Source organism: Heteronotia binoei, chromosome 15 (assembly GCF_032191835.1).
Source record: "Heteronotia binoei isolate CCM8104 ecotype False Entrance Well chromosome 15, APGP_CSIRO_Hbin_v1, whole genome shotgun sequence".
Taxonomy (NCBI): domain Eukaryota; kingdom Metazoa; phylum Chordata; class Lepidosauria; order Squamata; family Gekkonidae; genus Heteronotia; species Heteronotia binoei.
Window position 1 is genome coordinate 61216635 of NC_083237.1, and position 18795 is coordinate 61235429.

At 48.4% G+C, this 18795-nt stretch overlaps 1 protein-coding gene across 1 annotated transcript in view; it reads right to left on the reverse strand.

Annotated features, from left to right (window-relative positions):
• The window catches only part of RUNDC3A (RUN domain containing 3A), a 50732-nt gene extending 38782 nt beyond the window's left edge, over positions 1 to 11950 (reverse strand). Inside the window, exons 1-2 of the mRNA XM_060255260.1 lie at positions 11836 to 11950; positions 11512 to 11740 (exon numbers count right to left, since the gene is read on the reverse strand). Of these exons, the coding sequence (XP_060111243.1) occupies positions 11512 to 11740; positions 11836 to 11950 (344 nt within the window). The remainder of the gene's footprint in view (positions 1 to 11511; positions 11741 to 11835) is intronic.
• Positions 11951 to 18795: the final 6845 nt, after the last annotated feature.

Consider the following 18795-nt stretch of genomic DNA (forward strand, 5'->3'; position numbering starts at 1 on the left):
TCCTCTTATCGTGCAGAGTTACATAAAGCCACCCTACCAGGAGGCTTTATGTAACTCTGCATGATCACAAGCAGCGGCCTTACCGACTTCCCATCAGCTCCTCCCGCAGGGTGAGGGGGTGTAATTCGGCCACATCTGCGCGTCAGGTATGAGTAGAACATTCGCTGCAGAATTACCCGCCGTCAAAGGAGGCTGCCGGTATCATCCCTGTATGAGTCACTGCCCTAGAGTGGCCTAGAGTGGCCTAGGGAATCGTAACCGGATAGTGACTCATACAGGAACACAAGGCAGGGGAAGGATCGCCTGAGAAAAACGTTGCTCTTCTTTTTACACACTCCAACTTAAATTCAGAATATAGATATATAGTGCCTAAGATACCAGAAGTCTGAAAAACAATAACAGAACAGGAAAGTCATTTGGCAAGAATGAGAGTCGATGGATTAACACCCCACCTTCTGCAATTTCCTTCCAAGGTGGCTTACAAAGAATACGCATCGCGCCCTGACTCGGATCGCTCAGGCAAGTCAGATCTTGTCAGATCTCAAACTAAGTAAGGTTGACTCAGGCAAAGTACTTGGAAGGGAGGCCTCCAAAGAATGAAAGAAACAACTACCGGGATGTGCTGGCTAACAATATTTAATAAAACCATTTGGCAACCTTTGTAAAGATCTTTTTATACTTCATATTAGAGATCCATTCTCACATTTCAATATTACAAGAAAAGTCCCACGAGCACCCAGATGCAGGCTCATTTAGTCAGTGGACTTCCTCAGGACTAATCCTTCCTAAAATTCTTCCAGGTTTACCAGCCTTTTGTAACAACCCCATGTAAATGCTCTTCTGCAACAACTTCTGGGTCCGGTTCTCTCATCCTGGAATAAACCAAAATACTAACAAGGCATACCACAAAGCTGAATGGAAATAGATTCTTAAGATTTTATTTTTGTAAAAAAAAGCTTACCACTCAATGACACTTAATATTGAAATGTGAGAATGGATCTCTGTTATAATAGGAAGTATAAAAAGAATATAATATGAAGTACCGGTATAAAAAGAGCCCCGTGGCGCAGAGTGGTAAAGCTGCAGTACTGCAGTTAGAGCCCTCTGCTCACGAGTCACGACCTGAGTTCAATCCCAGCGGAAGCTGGTTCAGGTAGCCAGCTCCAGGTTGACTCAGCCTTCCATCTTTCCAAGGTTGGTAAAATGAGTCCCCAGCTTGCTGGGGGGAAAGCGTAGATGACTGGGGAAGGCAATGGCAAACCACCCCGTAAAAACTCTGCCGTGAAAACGTTGTGAAAGCAACGTCACCCCAGAGTCGAAAACGACTGGTGCTTGCACAGGGGACTACCTTTACCTTTTATAAAAAGATATTTACAAAGGTTGTAAAATGGTTTGATTAAATATTGTTAGCCAGCTCATCACAGTAGCTGTTTCTTTCATTACCTGTCTTATTAACTGTGATTCCTTTTTTGTTGATTAGGCCTCCTTGGAATGCCAGCGGTTGGAAGGGGAGGGGCAGGCTTTCTTCAGCCACCTCCCTGAATGTCCTCCAGGCCCCAAGCAGGGGTCAGTCACCAGAGATTGCCATGACTTCCAGGTGTGCACACACACACACACTCACACATGCACGCACACACACACGCACATATAAATACAAGAATATAAAAAAAATGCATAGCACCAAATAAATGGACCAAGGCCTAATGCTACTAAGTTATAAACCGTTGGGTATGTTGATAGATCCAATTAGGCAGCCCTGTTAAGAACATAAGAGAAGCCATGTTGGATCAGGCCAATGGCCCCTCCAGTCCAACACTCTGTGTCACAGAAGAGCATAAGAGAAGCCATGTTGGATCAGGCCAATGGCCCATCCAGTCCAACACTCTGTGTCACATAAGAACATAAAAGAAGCCATGTTGGATCAGGCCAATGGCCCATCCACTCCAACACTGTGTCACATAAGAACATAAGAGAAGCCATGTTGGATCAGGCCAATGGCCCATCCAGTCCAACACTCTGTGTCACACAGTGGCCAAAATTTTTTTATATATATATACACACACACTGTTGCTAATAGCCACTGATGGACCTCTGCTCCATATTTTTATCTAAACCCCTCTTGAAGGTGGCCATGCTTGTGGTCGCCACCACCTCCTGTGGCAGTGAATTCCACATGTTAATCACCCTTTGGGTGAAGAAGTACTGAAGTAGTAGAACATAATAGGAGTCAATTGCACCTTTAAGACCAACGAAGTTTTATTCACAACGTAAGCTTTCGTGTGCTCTAAGCACACCTCTTCAGACGAGGAATGAGGTGCAGTAAGCAGAGCCACATACGGCTGGTGGGGTTTGGAATGCCAAGCGGTACAAAGTTAAAAACCAATGGCATGTTGCAATTTCATCTTGTCTGTTGTAATTTCGTATCGTATGTTGCAATTTCATTTTGTCTGTTGTAATTTCATTTTGACCTTTCCGGGTTCTGATCAGTATCATTTTTGTAATATTGTAATATTGGTAATTTGTTTTAATGTTGTAATAATGTTAAGACCTATGGTCCATACATTACAATGAAATCTACTACTGCTACTACTTAAACGTGTTAGGAAATACCTGGAAATTTTGGAGGTGGAGCCTGAGGAGGGCGGGGCTTGGGAAGGGGAGGGACTTCAATGGGCTATAATGCCAAAGAGTCCGCCTTCCAAAGCAGCCATTTTCTCCAGGGGAACTAATAGGGTTGCCAAGTCCAATTCAAGAAATATCTGGGGACTTCGGGGGTGGAGCCAGGAGACATTGGGGTGGAGCAAGGGTGTGACAAGCATAATTGAACTCCAAAGGGAGTCCAGGCCATCACATTGAAAGGGACCGCACACCTTTTAAATGCTTTCCCTCCATTGGAAATAATGAAGGATAGGGGCACCTTCTTTTGAGGCTCATAGAATTGGACCCGCTGGTCCAATCTTTTCAAAACTTGAGGGGTATTTTGTGGAGAGGTACTGGATACTATTCTGCAAATTTGGTGCCTCTACCTCAAAAACAACCCTCCCAGAGCCCCAGATACCCTCAGATTGATTCTCCATTATTTCCTATGGGAATAATAATAAGAAGACATTGGATTTATATTCTCTCACAGCAGCTGCCCTTTCAAGGACAACCTCTGTCAGCTACGGCTGACCCCAGGCCATTCCATCAGCTGCAAGTGGAGGATTGGGGAATCAAACCCGGTTCTCCCAGATAAGAGTCCGCACACTTAACCACTGCACCAAACTGGCTCTCTATAAGTCTCTAATAAGTCTCCATAGGGAATAATAGAGTTCCCAGCAGACATTTCCCTCCCCTCCCCTTGCTTTCTGATGACCCTGAAGTGAGGGGAGGGCCTCCAAACTGGGGAATCCCCTGCCCCCACCTGGGGATTGGCAACCCTAGGAACTAATCTCTGCTTCCTGGAGAGCAGTTGCAATCCAGCCACCATCTGGAGGCTGACAACCTGAAGGAGGAGTCCTTTTCTTTCACCCTCGGGGCTTTTTTTTTATAGCAGGAATAAGAGTGCTGGCTGGCTTGGTGTCGGGGTGTGTGACCTAATATGCAAGTGAGTTCATGCTGGATTTAAAAGGTAAAGGTAAAGGTAGTCCCCTGTGCAAGCACCAGTCGTTTTTGACTGTGGGGTAACGTTGCTTTCACAACGTTTTCGAGGCAGACTTTTTACGGGGTGGTTTGCCATTGCCTTCCCCAGTCATCTACACTTTCCCCCCAGCAAGCTGGGTCCTCATTTTACCAACCTCGGAAGGATGGAAAGCTGAGTCAACCTGGAGCCGGCTACCTGAACCAGCTTCTGCTGGGATCGAACCCACGTTGTGAGCAGAGGGCTCCGACTGCAGTACTACAGCTTACCACTCTGCGCCACGGGGCTCTTTCATGCTGGATTTCCTAAAAAAAGCCCCCCTAAAAAAAGCCCTGTGTGAAACAGTGGTGACATCAGGGGGCGTGGTCTAATATGCAAATGAGTCCCTGCTGGGCTTTATCTACAAAAGAAGCCCTGCTCACCCTCCTCTTCTGCTGGAATGGCAGCCCATAAGGAAGCCAGGGTGGGAGCTGTGGAGGAAACAGTGAAAGGCAGCCTGGTGGAAAGAACCTTGTTTCTGTCTCCCTTAGGGTTGCCAAGTCCAATTCAAGAAATATCTGGGGACTTTGGGGGTGGAGTCAGGAGACTTTGGGGGTGGAGCCAGGAGACATTGGGGCGGAGCCAAGAGCAAGGGTGTGGCAAGCATAATTGAACTTCAAGGGAGTTCTGGCCATCACATTTAAAGGGACTGCATATCTTTTTAAATGACTTCCTTCCATAGGAAATAATGAAGGATAGGGGCACCTTCTTTTGGGGCTTATAGAAGTGGGCCCCCTGGTCCAATCTTTTTGAAACTTGGGAGGTATTTTCGGGAGAGGCACTAGATGCTATACTGAAAATTTGGTGCTTCTAGCTCAAAAAACAGCCTCCCCAGAGCCCCCGATACCCGTGGATCAATTCCCCATCATTCCCTATGGGAATAGTTCATGGAGGTGAATGATGGCTGTGGGGGCGGGGCTTCCCGCCCGGCCAGCTGGCTGGGGGAGGGGGGAAGCCTGTAAAACCAGGGGATCCCCCTCTGGGACCTGGGGATTGGGAAGCCTAGTCTCCCTCCCTGCTCTGGAGAATGTTTGGGCACTGAGTTTGCAATTCCTACAATTTTTAGGAAGTTTACCTTAAAGTGAGATGAGCTTTGGAAAGCTGACGTATGTGGGATCAGGCAGATAACTCTTCAAGATGTTTTAGTACCAGAGACAACAATCCAACCCAGTGGTGACCTCCCAACCTATGGCTAGGGTTGTCAGCTCCAGCTTGGGGAAATCCCACAGATTTGAGAACGGGGCCTAAGAAGGGTGGAGTCTGTGAAGAGCAAGGAATTTGGCAACCCACCATCTAAAGCTGCCATTTTCACCAGGGCATTCCAGGAGCCCCATGGCACAGAGCGGTAAGCTGCAGTACTGCAGTCCGAGCTCTCTGTTCATTACCTGAGTTCAATCCCAGCGGAAGCTGGGTTCAGGTAGCAGGCTCGAGGTTGACTCAGGCTTCCATCCTTCCAAGGTTGGTCAAATGAGCACCCAGCTTGCTGGGGGGGGGGAAGTGTAGACGACTGAGGAAGGCAACGGCAAACCACCCTGTAAAAAGTCTGCCAAGAAAATGTCATGATGTGACATCACCCCATGGGTCGGTAATGACTCAGTGCTTGCACAGGGGACAACCTTTTAGGACGGTTGCACCCCTACTCGTGGTGGTAAAAACTTAACAGAATTTGTTATGGTTCTTGTTCAAGTATAGATGCTGGTTTTGTGAACAAGAAGATATAGATTTTCTTCATATGTGTTTATATGCAGTTAAATATTGTCAATGTATAGTTAGAAAGTAAAAGCTTTGCAGAGATATTTCTGTGTCACCCGATGTATTATTCTTAGATAATTTTAGGATAGCCCCCCCAAAAAAAATTCAAGGTATTTTACCACTTTTAATTTAAAATGCTAGAATTGTTCTTCTAGGGGGAAAAAGATGAAAGCTCAAGTATTCAAGAATGGTTTTCAGAAAAGTAAGGAAATCTAGTTTGTGATACAATTAATAAAGAGGAAAAATATGACAACTTGCTTTATTATGGGTTCCCTTTGTCGATTAGATGCATGCAAATTTGTAATAATTTCTTCCTGCTTCTTCCTGAAGTGGAATATCTTGTCCTGCCTGATAGTAGGACTGGACAATTAATTCTGGAGCTGGGGACTTTTAGTGGAACATTCTAGAACAGGGGCGTCAAACTTACGGCCTGTGGGATGGAAGCGGCCCGTGGCTCTTTTCTCCCCCTCCTATCCTCACCCTTTGAATCTCTGAGGCTGCTGAAGTTCCCAGCTCCGTCTGTCTTGTTTTTGCCTGCTTGAACAGGAAGCTCTTCTAAGCTTGCAAAGTTGAACAGAAAACACAGAATGGATTTTCCATTAAGTTCTCTGTGCTCAGATAGACCACTCTGGGAGTGGAGCTCAAATAGTTTCACTTCCCAGCGTTTGTGTGGCCAGTTGAAGCCGTTGCTTGCTGGAGTTGTCTCCTGCAAATAAAGGGTTGATGCTCTGAGCCAGCTTGTCTCTACTGAATGGACCTGAGAACTGAGTCATTGCCAATCTGAGTAGGCCCGGGGCGGGGGTGGAGGGGGGAGGTGCTTGCAGTGTCCGGCCATTTCATGTTTTCCTAGGCTCAGAGCATTTTATATTTTTAGTTTATATTTTTAGTTTCTGCTGTGATCCTTCTGCTTTTTCTTGAAGTTTTATTTTTAAAATTGCATTGCCAAATCTCAATATTCCCCCACCTTTCCATCTTAAAAATAATATCTTTGTTTGAATCTGCCTAGCCCAGGGGTGGCCAAACTGTGGCTTGGGAGCCACATGTGGCTCTTTCACACATATTGTGTGGCTCTCAAAGCCCTCACCATCCCATTGGCTGGCTTGGAGAAGGCATTTGTCTCTTTAAATCACTTATCCAAGACAAGCTTGGAGAATGCACTTAAAAGTTAAAGTTGCTTTCTTTCCATCTCCCCTGGGAGCCAGTTTGGTGTAGTGGTTAAGTGTGCGGACTCTTATCTGGGAGAACTGGGTTTGATTTCCCACTCCTCCACTTGCCTTGCCATAGCTCTCGTAGGAGTTGTTCTTGAAAGAGCAGCTGCTGTAAGAGCAGAGAAACCTATGTCCTCATTTTAATCCAGAGCTAACATTACAACAGACTTTCATTTATTGCACTTCACACCCAGGATATTTAATTATATATTACAATGTAGTAATAATAACAATAAGAAGACAACATTGGATTTATATCCTGCCCTCCACTCCAAATTTCAAAGTCTCAGAGTAGTTCACAAACTCCTTTACCTTCCTCCCCCACAACAGTCACCCTGTGAGGTGGGTGGGGCTGAGAGAGCTCTCCCCAGAAGCTGCCGTTTCAAGGACAACTCTGTGAGAGCTCTGGCTGACCCAAGGCCATTCCAGCAGTTGCAAGTGGAGGAGTGGGGAATCAAACCCGGTTCTCCCAGATCAGAGTCAGCACACTTCACCACCACGCCAAACTACTAAAGTACACAATAAACCATCCCAAAACCATCCTCCCCCCCCCCCCATCCCTGGAAAAGCTGTCTTCCACAAAACTGGTCCCTGGTGCCAAAAAAGGTTGGGGACCGCTGCTGTAAAGTATGTTAGAATTAAGACAAGTCTCTTACAGTGGGTAAAGCAACGGCAGCATAACCAACAGACTCCTGACCCCTCTTGCTGTGTGATTTCTTGGGCCAGTAAACCAAATTCTGACTGACTACAGCAAATGAATCTTACAACTTTCCTAGAAGCATTCCAGGGCTTTAAAAAAAAATAGCAGGAGCTCTTTTGCATATTAGGCCACACACCCCTGATGTAGCCAGTCCTCCTGGAGCTTACAGTAGACCCTGTGAGAAGAGCCCTGTAAGGAATTCTAGCAGGACCTCCTTTGCCTATTAGGCCACACCCCCTGATGTAGCCAATCCTCCTGGAGCTTACAGTAGGCCCTGTACGAAGAGCCCTGTAAGGAATTCTAGCAGGACCTCCTTTGCATATTAGGCCACACCCCCTGATGTAGCCAATCCTACCGGAGCTTACAGTAGGCCCTGTGAGAAGAGCCCTGTAAGGAATTCTAGCAGGACCTCCTTTGCCTATTAGGCCACACCCCCTGATGTAGCCAATCCTCCTGGAGCTTACAGTAGGCCCTGTGAGAAGAGCCCTGTAAGGAATTCTAGCAGGACCTTCTTCGCATATTAGGCCACACACCCCTGATGTAGCCAGTCCTCCTGGAGCTTACAGTAGGCCCTATACCAGGGGTGGCCAAACTTGCTTAACAAAGGAGCCAAACAGAATAAATGTCAGATGTTTGAGAGCCACAAGACATGAATGCCAGATGTTTGAGAACTGCAAGATGAGGGAGGGAGGGAGAAAGGAAGGAAAATAGATGGAGGGAGGAGAGAAAGGGGAAAGAAAGCAACTTTAACTTAAAATGCATTCTCCAAGCTGCTGACTGGTTTGGCTTGGAGGAGTGATTTAAAAAGAGAAATGCCTTTTCCAAGTTGACCAACAGGGTGGTGGGGCCACACAAAATGTGTGAAAGAGCCACATGTGGCTTCCGAGCCACACAATATGTGTGCAAGCCACACAATATGTGTGAAAGAGCCACACAATATGTGTGAAAGAGCCACATGTGGCTTCCGAGCCACAGTTTGGCCACCCCTGTCCTGTACGAAGAGCCCTGTAAGCTCTTGGAGGATTGGCTATGTAAGGGGTGTGTGGCCTAATATGCAAAGGAGCTCCTGCTAAAAAAAAAAAAGCCCTGAGTGTTTCCCTTTTGTATTTGTGTAACCTCCTTCCTTTGCCTTATATGTGTGACCCCAGTTATGTTATAACAAAATAAAGGAGAAAATAATCCTACAGTCAACACAAACACCTAACAATACACTAGAAAAGTTGAAGGATGGCTCGTGCCTATCCCAGAAATATATATGATCCAAATAAAACAATCATTGTTTGACAGACATACAAGATATTGTAAATAAGAGCATATTTAATGCATTTTGATCAAACAGTCTCCTTCTGTGGCCTTTAACACATAAATACTCTATTTCTCTACACATAACTGCACAATGTAGACAGAATAAAACAAAAGGGGGGGGGAATCAAGAATGCAAACAATGTATCAATATCCACTTGTGCTTTTCAATCATTCTTTACAGGCCTTTTTGGAAACCTGAAGGTATAAAGTGAAATATAAGCACTAATGCTTTTTAATATTTTCCATCTTTCATCACAAAACCTTGATCGGTTCCTCAGCCTTTTCTGGTTATGAGGCCAGTTGTGCTCTTTTAACCAATACACAAAGACGACCAGAAAATAATTACTTGGACAGCAAACGTAATTTCTGCTAGCCAAAAAAAATGAGGTGCTTGTTTTTATAAGGGAGTGAGAGGCAGCAGTTACAGAAAGATCGTTTTCCTTGCTCGGTTTAACCTTCTCGCGTTTATTCTTTTGAAATCAAACCCTCGCCCAGCGAAGAGGAAAATAACCATCAGGCAAGCTAAAGCCAGAGCCCCTTACATCAGAACACTCAACCTGCTAGGCCCTTCAACTCTATCCCAGGTGATAATTTTTAACGGTTTTGACCAACATAGGTGGACAAAAGAAACAGCCTTAAACTGGGTCATCCTTTCTTTGACTTAGCAACCGGAGCGAAACACAGTGGACGCAGCAAGGCCCGCAGGCACCCCAGCGGCGGAAAACAGCCCCACAACCGTGCTTGGAGGCCTTTTGTTGGAGAGAGGTTGTTGCCACGGCAGCCCGGCCTCCTCGCTCCTGCATCCCTCCCTCCTCCGCCTCCCCTCAGAAGATGCTCTCTTGGGTGACGTCACTTCCCAGCTCTCACAGTCTTCCCAGCCGAGGTATCTGCCTTCATCTTGGTACAGGGCCTCAACAACAGACCTCTGTCTGGTCCTTCCCGTTTCAGCAAGCGTGTGTGTGGGCGAGAAGGCAATCCCAAAGCGGGCCCTGCCTTTCCCCCCCCCCTTTCAAGTTCAGAATAATTTTATTTCAGAAATCACATTCAAGATAACAAATCTACAAAGCCAGAATTGACAGTTTACAAATAGATAACAATCTGTTTGTAAAACTGTCAGTTTTGGCTTTGTATATTTGCTATGTCTTATATTTGTTAATATAAGATATAACAAATAATTGGTACTTATTAATGCCAAACCGATAAACTAGAATTAGATGTGCCCTGTCCAAAAACACCACAAGCAAAATAATCTAGAAATGGGGACCTTCTTTACCATCCACCAAACAACCGTGCGCAGCAAAAAACAGGCACATTTTTGCTTTCCCCCCAAATGTCCCCACCTTCCTTAAATTGCCTGGGCTGCATTTCCACACACCAATTTGCTTCCCTCAGCCTGCCTGTCTGCTCTTGGAAGCAAAGGAGTCCCAAAGAGAAATTGCCGGCAAGGAATCTTTCCCCAGAAGCCCTTTAGAAAAGGAGAAAAAGCTCTTCACCTGCTAAGTAGCCCATTTCCCCCCATAAGGGGTTCTTAATTTGGGGGAACCAGGGCTTCATGTGAATCAAGTCCTCGCTGTTTCATCCCATGGCCTTCCTTGTTATTGACCCTGGAAACAGCAAACCCTACCATTGTGACATTCAGTCCCTTAGGCTAGGTTTCTCAGTACAGCCTGGACCTTCACCACCTCTTCTCTTCCCCTCCACCTTTTTACCTCTGACACCCGTTTGCACTCTCTCTCCCTGCCTTGTCTTCCTCTGACCAATTTACACTGTTTTCTGTTCCCCTCTACCTTTTACCTCTGACACCCCTTCGCATTCTCTCTCCCTGCCTCATCTTCCTCTGACCAATTTACGCTCCCCCCCCCCATTTTGTTGGCTAGCCTTTCCCCACCCCACTGGGTCTTTGAGCTCCCTTCCCTCTGTGGCCCAACTCTTCCCCCAACCTGTTCCTTCTGTTTCCTCTGGTCCTACCACGGCCACGGAGAACATTGGTCATTCTACCGAGCTGGGGGGGAAAGGGGAAAGCCAAACGACCTCGCCAGGAGTGCCTTCCTTGCCATGTTTTTTTTTTTGTGTGTGGCAAATTGGCTTGCTCATTCAGACCAGCTGAAGCCCACTCAACCCAGAGACCAAAGAGGATTCCAGAGCCCCCAGAAACCCAGACCTTGCTGCTCTCCCATCTGCAGAGAATTGTCCTCAGCACCCCACACCTCCCATAAGAACATCAGAGAAGCCCTGTTGGATCAGGCCAATGGCCCATCCAGTCCAACACTCTGGGTCACACAGTGGCCAAAAAAACCCCCAAAACCAAACCAAGTGCCATCAGGAGCCATGTTCCCTCTAAACCGCAGAGTCTTGTGAGCAAAAACTCTACTTTGTGAGCCCCTGGTATTCAAATTGTGAGCGACCGGCATTCCGGGGGGTGAGCTGCTGCATCCACGAGTGTGCTCTGGGGTCATCCATCCGGAGCGAAGACAAAAAAAAGTGTGCGACGGTGGCTAAAAACCTGTGAGCCAGCTCACGCTAACTCAGCTTAGAGGGAACCCTGGCCAGGAGGTCTGCCAGGGGGGGCCAGGACACTAGAAGCCCTCCCACTGTGCCCCCCCCCCCAAACACCAAGAATACAGAGCATCCCTACCCAGGACGGAGAGTTCCATCAATACCCTGCGGCTAAGAGCCACGGATGGACCTCTGCTCCAGATGCTGATCCAACCCCCTCTTGAAGCTGGCTACGCCGGCAGCCTCCACCACCTCCTGTTCCCTTCCCCGGCGGTTGCATCTGCCCCATCCCTTGCCCCCCACCCCCCCGTCTCCATCTTAGTTGGAGAGGCAGGCACGGATGCTCCCAAGGCTGCCCCCCCCACCCCCCAAAAGGCCCTCCTCCTCCTTACCTGCAGACGGTGATGAGGTTTTTCCTCTCCACGGCGATGTTCCTGGAGGAGGCTTTCTTGGAGGAGAGGCCCAGCGCCATGCTGCTGCTGGTACTGCTGCTACTGGCCTGCCGCCGCCGCGCTTCCGTGCAGGGGCGAGGCGCGCCGGTGCTGGGGGCGGCCAGCCCCTCTCCCCTCCCCGCCGCCTCGGGCTGTGCTGGCCGGGCCCTGCCTCGCCGCCCCCCCGGGCCTCCCCCAGAAGACCAGGCGCTGCGTCAGGCGCCTCCAGGAGCGGAGGGCTCGGCGGCAGTAGGGGCCCCGGCCTCGCGTCCGGCCCGCGCTCACCTCCAGCCCCCTGCCTGGCCGCGCAGCCCCGGCCGGCCCACGGGAGCTCTCCGTGGTGCTGAAAGGAGCCGCCGCCGCCGCCGCCGCCGCCTCGGCCAGTGACGCGCTGGCGCATGGGGCGGGGAAGGGAGGGCAGGGGAGGGCGCAGCCGGCAGCTGGAGGCGCCACGGCCGCTTGGCAGCCAGCGAGGGACCCCTCGCCCAGCCCCAGCCCCAGCCCCAGCCCCAGCCAGGGCGCACGGCTCGCTTGCCTTTCCATCGCCCGTTTCCATTGCAGCCTCCTCCAAAGATTGCATCGCTTTTCCAAAGCGGTGGGGGAAGAAGGGAGGGAAGGGGAAGAAGGGAAAGGGACTAGGCTCTTCTGCTTCTGCTTTACAAGGGAAGGGACGGTGGCTCAAAGGGTAGAGCCTCTGCTTGGGAAGCAGGAGGGGTCCCTCGCTTGGCAGCCAGCGAGGGACCCCTCGCCCAGCCCCAGCCCCAGCCAGGGCGCACGGCTCGCTTGCCTTTCCATCGCACGTTTCCATTGCAGCCTCCTCCAAAGATTGCATCGCTTTCCAAAGCGGTGGGGGAAGAAGGGAGGGAAGGGGAAGAAGGGAAAGGGACTAGGCTCTTCTGCTTCTGCTTTACAAGGGAAGGGACGGTGGCTCAAGGGGTAGAGCCTCTGCTTGGGAAGCAGGAGGGGTCCCTCGCTTGGCAGCCAGCGAGGGACCCCTCGCCCAGCCCCAGCCAGGGCGCACGGCTCGCTTGCCTTTCCATCGCCCGTTTCCATTGCAGCCTCCTCCAAAGATTGCATCGCTTTTCCAAAGCGGTGGGGGAAGAAGGGAGGGAAGGGGGAGAAGGGAAAGGGACTAGGCTCTTCTGCTTCTGCTTTACAAGGGAAGGGACGGTGGCTCGAGGGGTAGAGCCTCTGCTTGGGAAGCAGGAGGGGTCCCTCGCTTGGCAGCCAGCGAGGGACCCCTCGCCCAGCCCCAGCCCCAGCCCCAGCCAGGGCGCACGGCTCGCTTGCCTTTCCATCACCCGTTTCCATTGCAGCCTCCTCCAAAGATTGCATCGCTTTCCAAAGCGGTGGGGGAAGAAGGGAGGGAAGGGGAAGAGGGAAAGGGAAGAGGCTCTTCTGTTTCTGCTTTACAAGGGAAGGGATGGTGCCTCAGGGGTAGAGCAGGAGGTCCCCGGTTCAATCCCTGGCGTCTCCAACTAAAAACGGTCCAGGCAGGTAGGCCTGAAAAACCTCAACTGGAGACCCTGGAGAGCCGCTGCCAGTCCAAGTAGACAAGACTGACCTGGATGGACCCAGGGTCTGATTCAGTTGAAGGCAGCTTCATAGGTTTGTGTGTCTAAGGGGAGGGATGGTGGCTCAGGGTAGAGCCTCTGCTTGGGAAGCAGGAGGTCCCCAGTTCAATCCACGGCGTCTCCAACTAAAACAAGGGTCCAGGCAGGTAGGCCTGAAAAACCTCAACTGGAGACCCTGGAGAGCTGCTGCCGGTCCGAGGAGACCAGACTGACTTGGATGGACCCAGGGTCTGATTCAGTAGAAGGCAGCTTGTCTAAGGGGAGGGATGGTGGCTCAGGGGTAGAGCCTCTGCTTGGGAAGCAGGAGGTCCCCGGTTCAATCCCCGGCATCTCCAACTAAAAAAGGGTCCAGGCATGTAGGCCTGAAAAATCTCCGCTGGAGAGCCGCTGCCAGTCTGAGGAGACAAGACTGACCTGGATGGACCCAGGGTCTGATTCAGTTGAAGGCAGCTTCATAGGTTTGTGTGTCTAAGGGGAAAGATGGTGGCTCAGGGGTAGAGCCTCTGCTTGGGAAGCAGGAGGTCCCCGGTTCAATCCCCGGCATCTCCAACTAAAAAGGGTCCAGGCAAGTAGGCGTGAAAAACCTCAGCTGGAGACCCTGGAGAGACGCTGCCAGTCTGAGTAGACAAGACTGACTTTGATGGACCCAGGGTCTGATTCAGTAGAAGGCAGCTTCATAGGTTCATATGTCTAAGGGGAGGGATGGTGACTCAGTGGTAGAGCCTCTGCTTGGTAAGCAGAAGGTCTTAGGTTCAATCCCCGGCATCTCCAACTAAAAAGGGTCCAGGCAAGTAGGCGTGAAAAACCTCAGCTGGAGAGGCGCTGCCAGGCTGAGTAGACAAAACTGACTTGGATGGACCCAGGCTCTGAGTCAGTAGAAGGCAGCTCCATAGGATATCTAGGATATACTGTATTACACATATACACATAAACATGCTTTACACATATACAGGATATATTACACATGTACACATGTATATTTCTGCTTTACGCATATACACATACACATATACAGGCCAAGTCGAAATACAGATAAGAACAATAACTGTAAGCATAAAACAAATATCTTTATGATCTATAATCAACATCTTAAAATAAGTATGGGTCAATCAAACTAAATAGCTTCTTTCTACTACTATTCCATATGGATTATGTCTGTGCAACAAACCATGTATAGAAAGGATTCCAGAGTTTTGTTGTCTTGTGCATACTACTGTGTTTCAATAAAGATGAAAGTGAGTCCAGCTCCACTGTCTCTAGTAATTTTTTTTTTCAATCAGTTCTTGCTTTTTTGGCATTTCTGGATGTTTCCAGTTTTTTGCAATTAAAATCCTTGCTATTGTGATGAACATTTGCACTTCACATCACAGGAATGCATGAAGCTGCCTTGGACAGAACCAGACCCCTGGTCCATCCAGGTCAGTCTTGTCTACTCTGACTGGCAGTGCTCTCCAAGGTCTCAGTCGGAGGTCTTCCACATCACCTCCTTTGGGCTGAAGATGCTGGGGATTGAACCTGGAGCCTCAGCAATGCCAAGCAGGTGCTCTACGGCTGAGCCACAGCCCTTCCTGTTGGAGAGATGTTGCAGCAAGAATCATGGCAGACCTCCTCTCCCCCCCCCCCAGACATTTTGGTGCCTGATGCAAATAGATCCAGATAGCCCCTTGCTCATGCTGCAAAATTCAATGGAAAGATCAGCAGCTCAAGTTTCATTGAAATGAATGGATTTGTTTCAGTCGAGTATCCAAGTATCATCTGGGTATGTGTGTGTTTGCAGTCCCACTTGGTTCCTTTAATGGCACCCCGAAATCCTGACCTTGCACTAGGGTAAGAGTTCGATGTTCCTTCTAATCCTACTGAGTGGAGCAGTTAACATCCCGAGCGGGACAGAACGCCTGTAATCTCAAAATGTTGTAAAGGCGCGACGCATTCACAAGCTTGGATTATACACGTCCCCAGAGAGTACTGAGGTCGGGAACTCAAAACCTTCTCACTATCCCCGGGCCTAAAGAAGTCCATCTTAAGTCAACTAGAGATAGGGCCTTTTCCATAATGGCCCCTACATGGTGGAACCAGCTGCCGGAGGAGGTGAGGGCCCTGTGGGACCTTACTCAGTTCTGCAGGGCCTGTAAGACAACCCTCTTCCGGCTAGCCTTCATCTGACTGGGAAATAAATGTAGCTTATTAGACTCCTGTTAATTGTTAATTGTATTGTATAAGATTTGATGTTAAGGTTTTAAAGTTTTTTAGGTTTTAAAAGTCTGACTTTTTAACTGTTTATATATGTAAATGTTAATTTAAACTCTGTTTTATCGTCTGTTGTGAGCCGCCCTGAGCCATTTTTGTGGGAAGGGCGGGATACAAGTCATAGAATAAATAAATAAAAATAAAATAAATACACAAAACTAAACACAGGCGCAATGCTAGGAGAGATTCACACTTCAAAAGGCTGTAAATGAAAGGTTCGCAGCATGAAGCTTGCAAGTCTTCAGGGAACCAGAAAGAACAACAACAACACATTTTATTTATATCCCGCCCTCCCCCCCGGAGCAGGCTCAGGGCGGCTCACAACAAAATTCATTTAGTTATACATTGAGTTAAAATACATTAAGTTATAACTAACAGTATAAACCAACAGGTGATTAAAAACTATTAAAATTCTAAAAACAATAAGTAAATGCTAGCATGTTGATATGTTGGTGCTATTCAGATGGCGAATTTACTTAGCAATTTACTCAGTGAAAGCCATTCGAAAGAGAACGGTCTTGCAGGCCCTGCGGAACTGTTCAAAGTCCCGCAGGGCCCGCATTTCTTCTGGAAGCTGATTCCACAGCTGTGGAGCCATAACAGAGAAAGCCCGAGTACGGGTACTCTGGAGTTTTACATCTTTTGGCCCGGGAATAGTCAGCAGGTTTTTCCCTGCTGACCTCAGTGCTCTCTGGGGTTCATACGGGGAGAGACGGTCCCTAAGGTAGGCAGGTCCTCGGCCATATAGGGCTTTAAAGGTGATGACCAGCACTTTGTAACAAATCCGGTATATAACTGGCAGCCATTTCTGTTGTTGTTATTATTATTATTACCTTTAATTTATACCCCGCCCTCTCTGCAAGCGGACCCAGGGCGGTTAAGAACCAGTTCAAACTTTCAGACAATAAATACAATTAAACAGATGGAAATTCAAACAATAAATACTATTAAACCATTGTAAAACATTTTATGGTGCTCCTTTCGGGAATGTGCACTTTATTTCTAGGAACATCACAAATACTCCCCCACCCACACACACACACCCTTTTTTACTTTAAATACAAACAAACTTAAAACATTAACACTCTTGCAATACTTTGTTGCTGATGTCCCAGTGCTGCCTGGAGTGCATCGGATTAGTTCTGGTCAATTCCATTTTGCCCTTATAATATAGTGGGTTCAAAGCATCGAGGAGACGGGATAACAGCTCTTTATTAGGGGCAGCATGGTAGGTGGCTGCACTGACAAGACTGGAGAACCGGCCGACGAGGCCATAACTATATACAACTCTGGGTTCCCAAGCTAGCAGGTTATTGGTCCATGCAAACTGGCCGGGGCCCTATGATTGGTGCAGGGCAGCAGGTATCAGGATCCTGCCGCCCATTGGCCCTAGTTCCCCAAGCTCTGTTCTTCCGGCTCCAATCAGCTAAATAGGAATACCCAGATATTAGACATAATTCTACATTATGGAGAGCCAGTTTGGTGTAGTGGTTAAGAGTGCGGACTCTTATCTGGGAGAACCAGGTTTGATTGCCCACTCCTCCACTTGCACCTGCTAGCATGGCCTTGGGTCAGCCATAGCTCTGGCAGAGGTTGTCCTTGAAAGGGCAGCTGCTGTGAGAGCCCTCTCCAGCCCCACCCACCTCACAGGGTGTCTGTTGTGGGGGAGGGAGATAAAGGAGATTGTGAGCCGCTCTGAGACTCTTCGGAGTGGAGGGTGGGATATAAATCCAATATCTTCATCTACCTCACAGGGTGTCTGTTGTGGGGGAGGAAGGGAAAGGAGATTGTGAGCCACTTTGAGACTCTTCGGAGTGGAGGGCGGGATATAAATCCAATATCTCCATCTACCTCACAGGGTGTCTGTTGTGGGGGAGGAAGGGAAAGGAGATTGTGAGCTGCTCTGAGACTCTTCGGAGTGGAGGGTGGGATATAAATCCAATATCTTCATCTACCACACAGGGTGTCTGTTGTGGGGGAGGAAGGGAAAGGAGATTGTGAGCCGCTCTGAGACTCTTCGGAGTGGAGGGCGGGATATAAATCCAGTATCTACATCTACCTCACAGGGTGTCTGTTGTGGGGGAGGAAGGTAAAGGAGATTGTGAGCCGCTCTGAGACTCTTCGGAGTGGAGGGCGGGATATAAATACAGTATCTACATCTACCTCACAGGGTGTCTGCTGAGGGGGAGGAAGGTGAAGGAGATTGTGAGCCGCTCTGAGACTCTTCGGAGTGGAGGGCGGGATATAAATCCAGTATCTACATCTACCTCACAGGGTGTCTGCTGAGGGGGAGGAAGGTGAAGGAGATTGTGAGCCGCTCTGAGACTCTTCGTAGTGGAGGGCGGGATATAAATCCAATATCTTCTTCTTCTTCTTCTACATACATAACAGCCCTGTACCTCATTCACTGCAGCTATACATCAGTAGGTATGTTAGCAGCTATAGGTCCAAGGAAGATATATACCTCTGGTTTACTAATGGTCGGGACTGCTCATCAATGCCAAGGGGCCTTGAAGTGTACCTGGAATATATTCCTTAATAGCCACTTCAGTGCAGTATACTTTGCTCACTCCTGCTCTCCAACATGGCCCAGCCTGATAAGGTCTCATTTATATTAGATCCGGCCCTCATAACAAATGAGTTTGATACCCCTGAACTATTATATTTTTGCAGTACACATATACAGGAAATACATCAATCTACCTGGGTGTAGACTGTGGGTTTCTGGATTTCTGTATTCGACTTGATATCTACTTGGAACATAGAATGAAGCTTTGGTCTGTCTCTGTCTGTCTCTGTCTCTCTATCTCTGTCTCTGTCTCTCTCTGTCTGTTTCTCTCTCTCTGTCTCTCTCTCTGGGAAGGAAGTGCCCCTCCAGCCCTACCCACCAAATTGGAATTTGAGTAAGGGGACTTGGGGCTCCAGGTTTCCAGCCCCTTAATGTTTCCGCCAACGCTTGCAAGATTACTGCCCCGGCACTTTTGCAGCTATTCAAGGAGGCATTATTGGTTTAAAAGATTCAGATCTTGCACTCTCCAGAATCTACTCAAAGTGGCAACTTTAACAACCACCTCCCCCTGTGCTGACAGTTGTTACGTGTTCAGCTTTCGAATAGAATGAAGATTATGAAACCAGGTAAAAGAAAGGAGATTTGCTTTAGGCATATAATTAATTCTGGCTGAATTTTTAAAGATAATAATATATACAGCTTTGCTAGACATTTCTACTCAAAAAAGTCATCTTTTTTGCTAGGTGTCTATGCGTGTAAGTTGGATCAGAATCACAATTGGACCAAGCAAATCTATTCAAGAGAGCCAGGGAGGTGTAGTGGTTAGAATGGCAGATAATGAAAACCCAGGTGTGTGAATCTCCACTCTGTCCTGGAAGCTTGCTGGGTCACCTTCGGCCAGTCACACACTCTCAA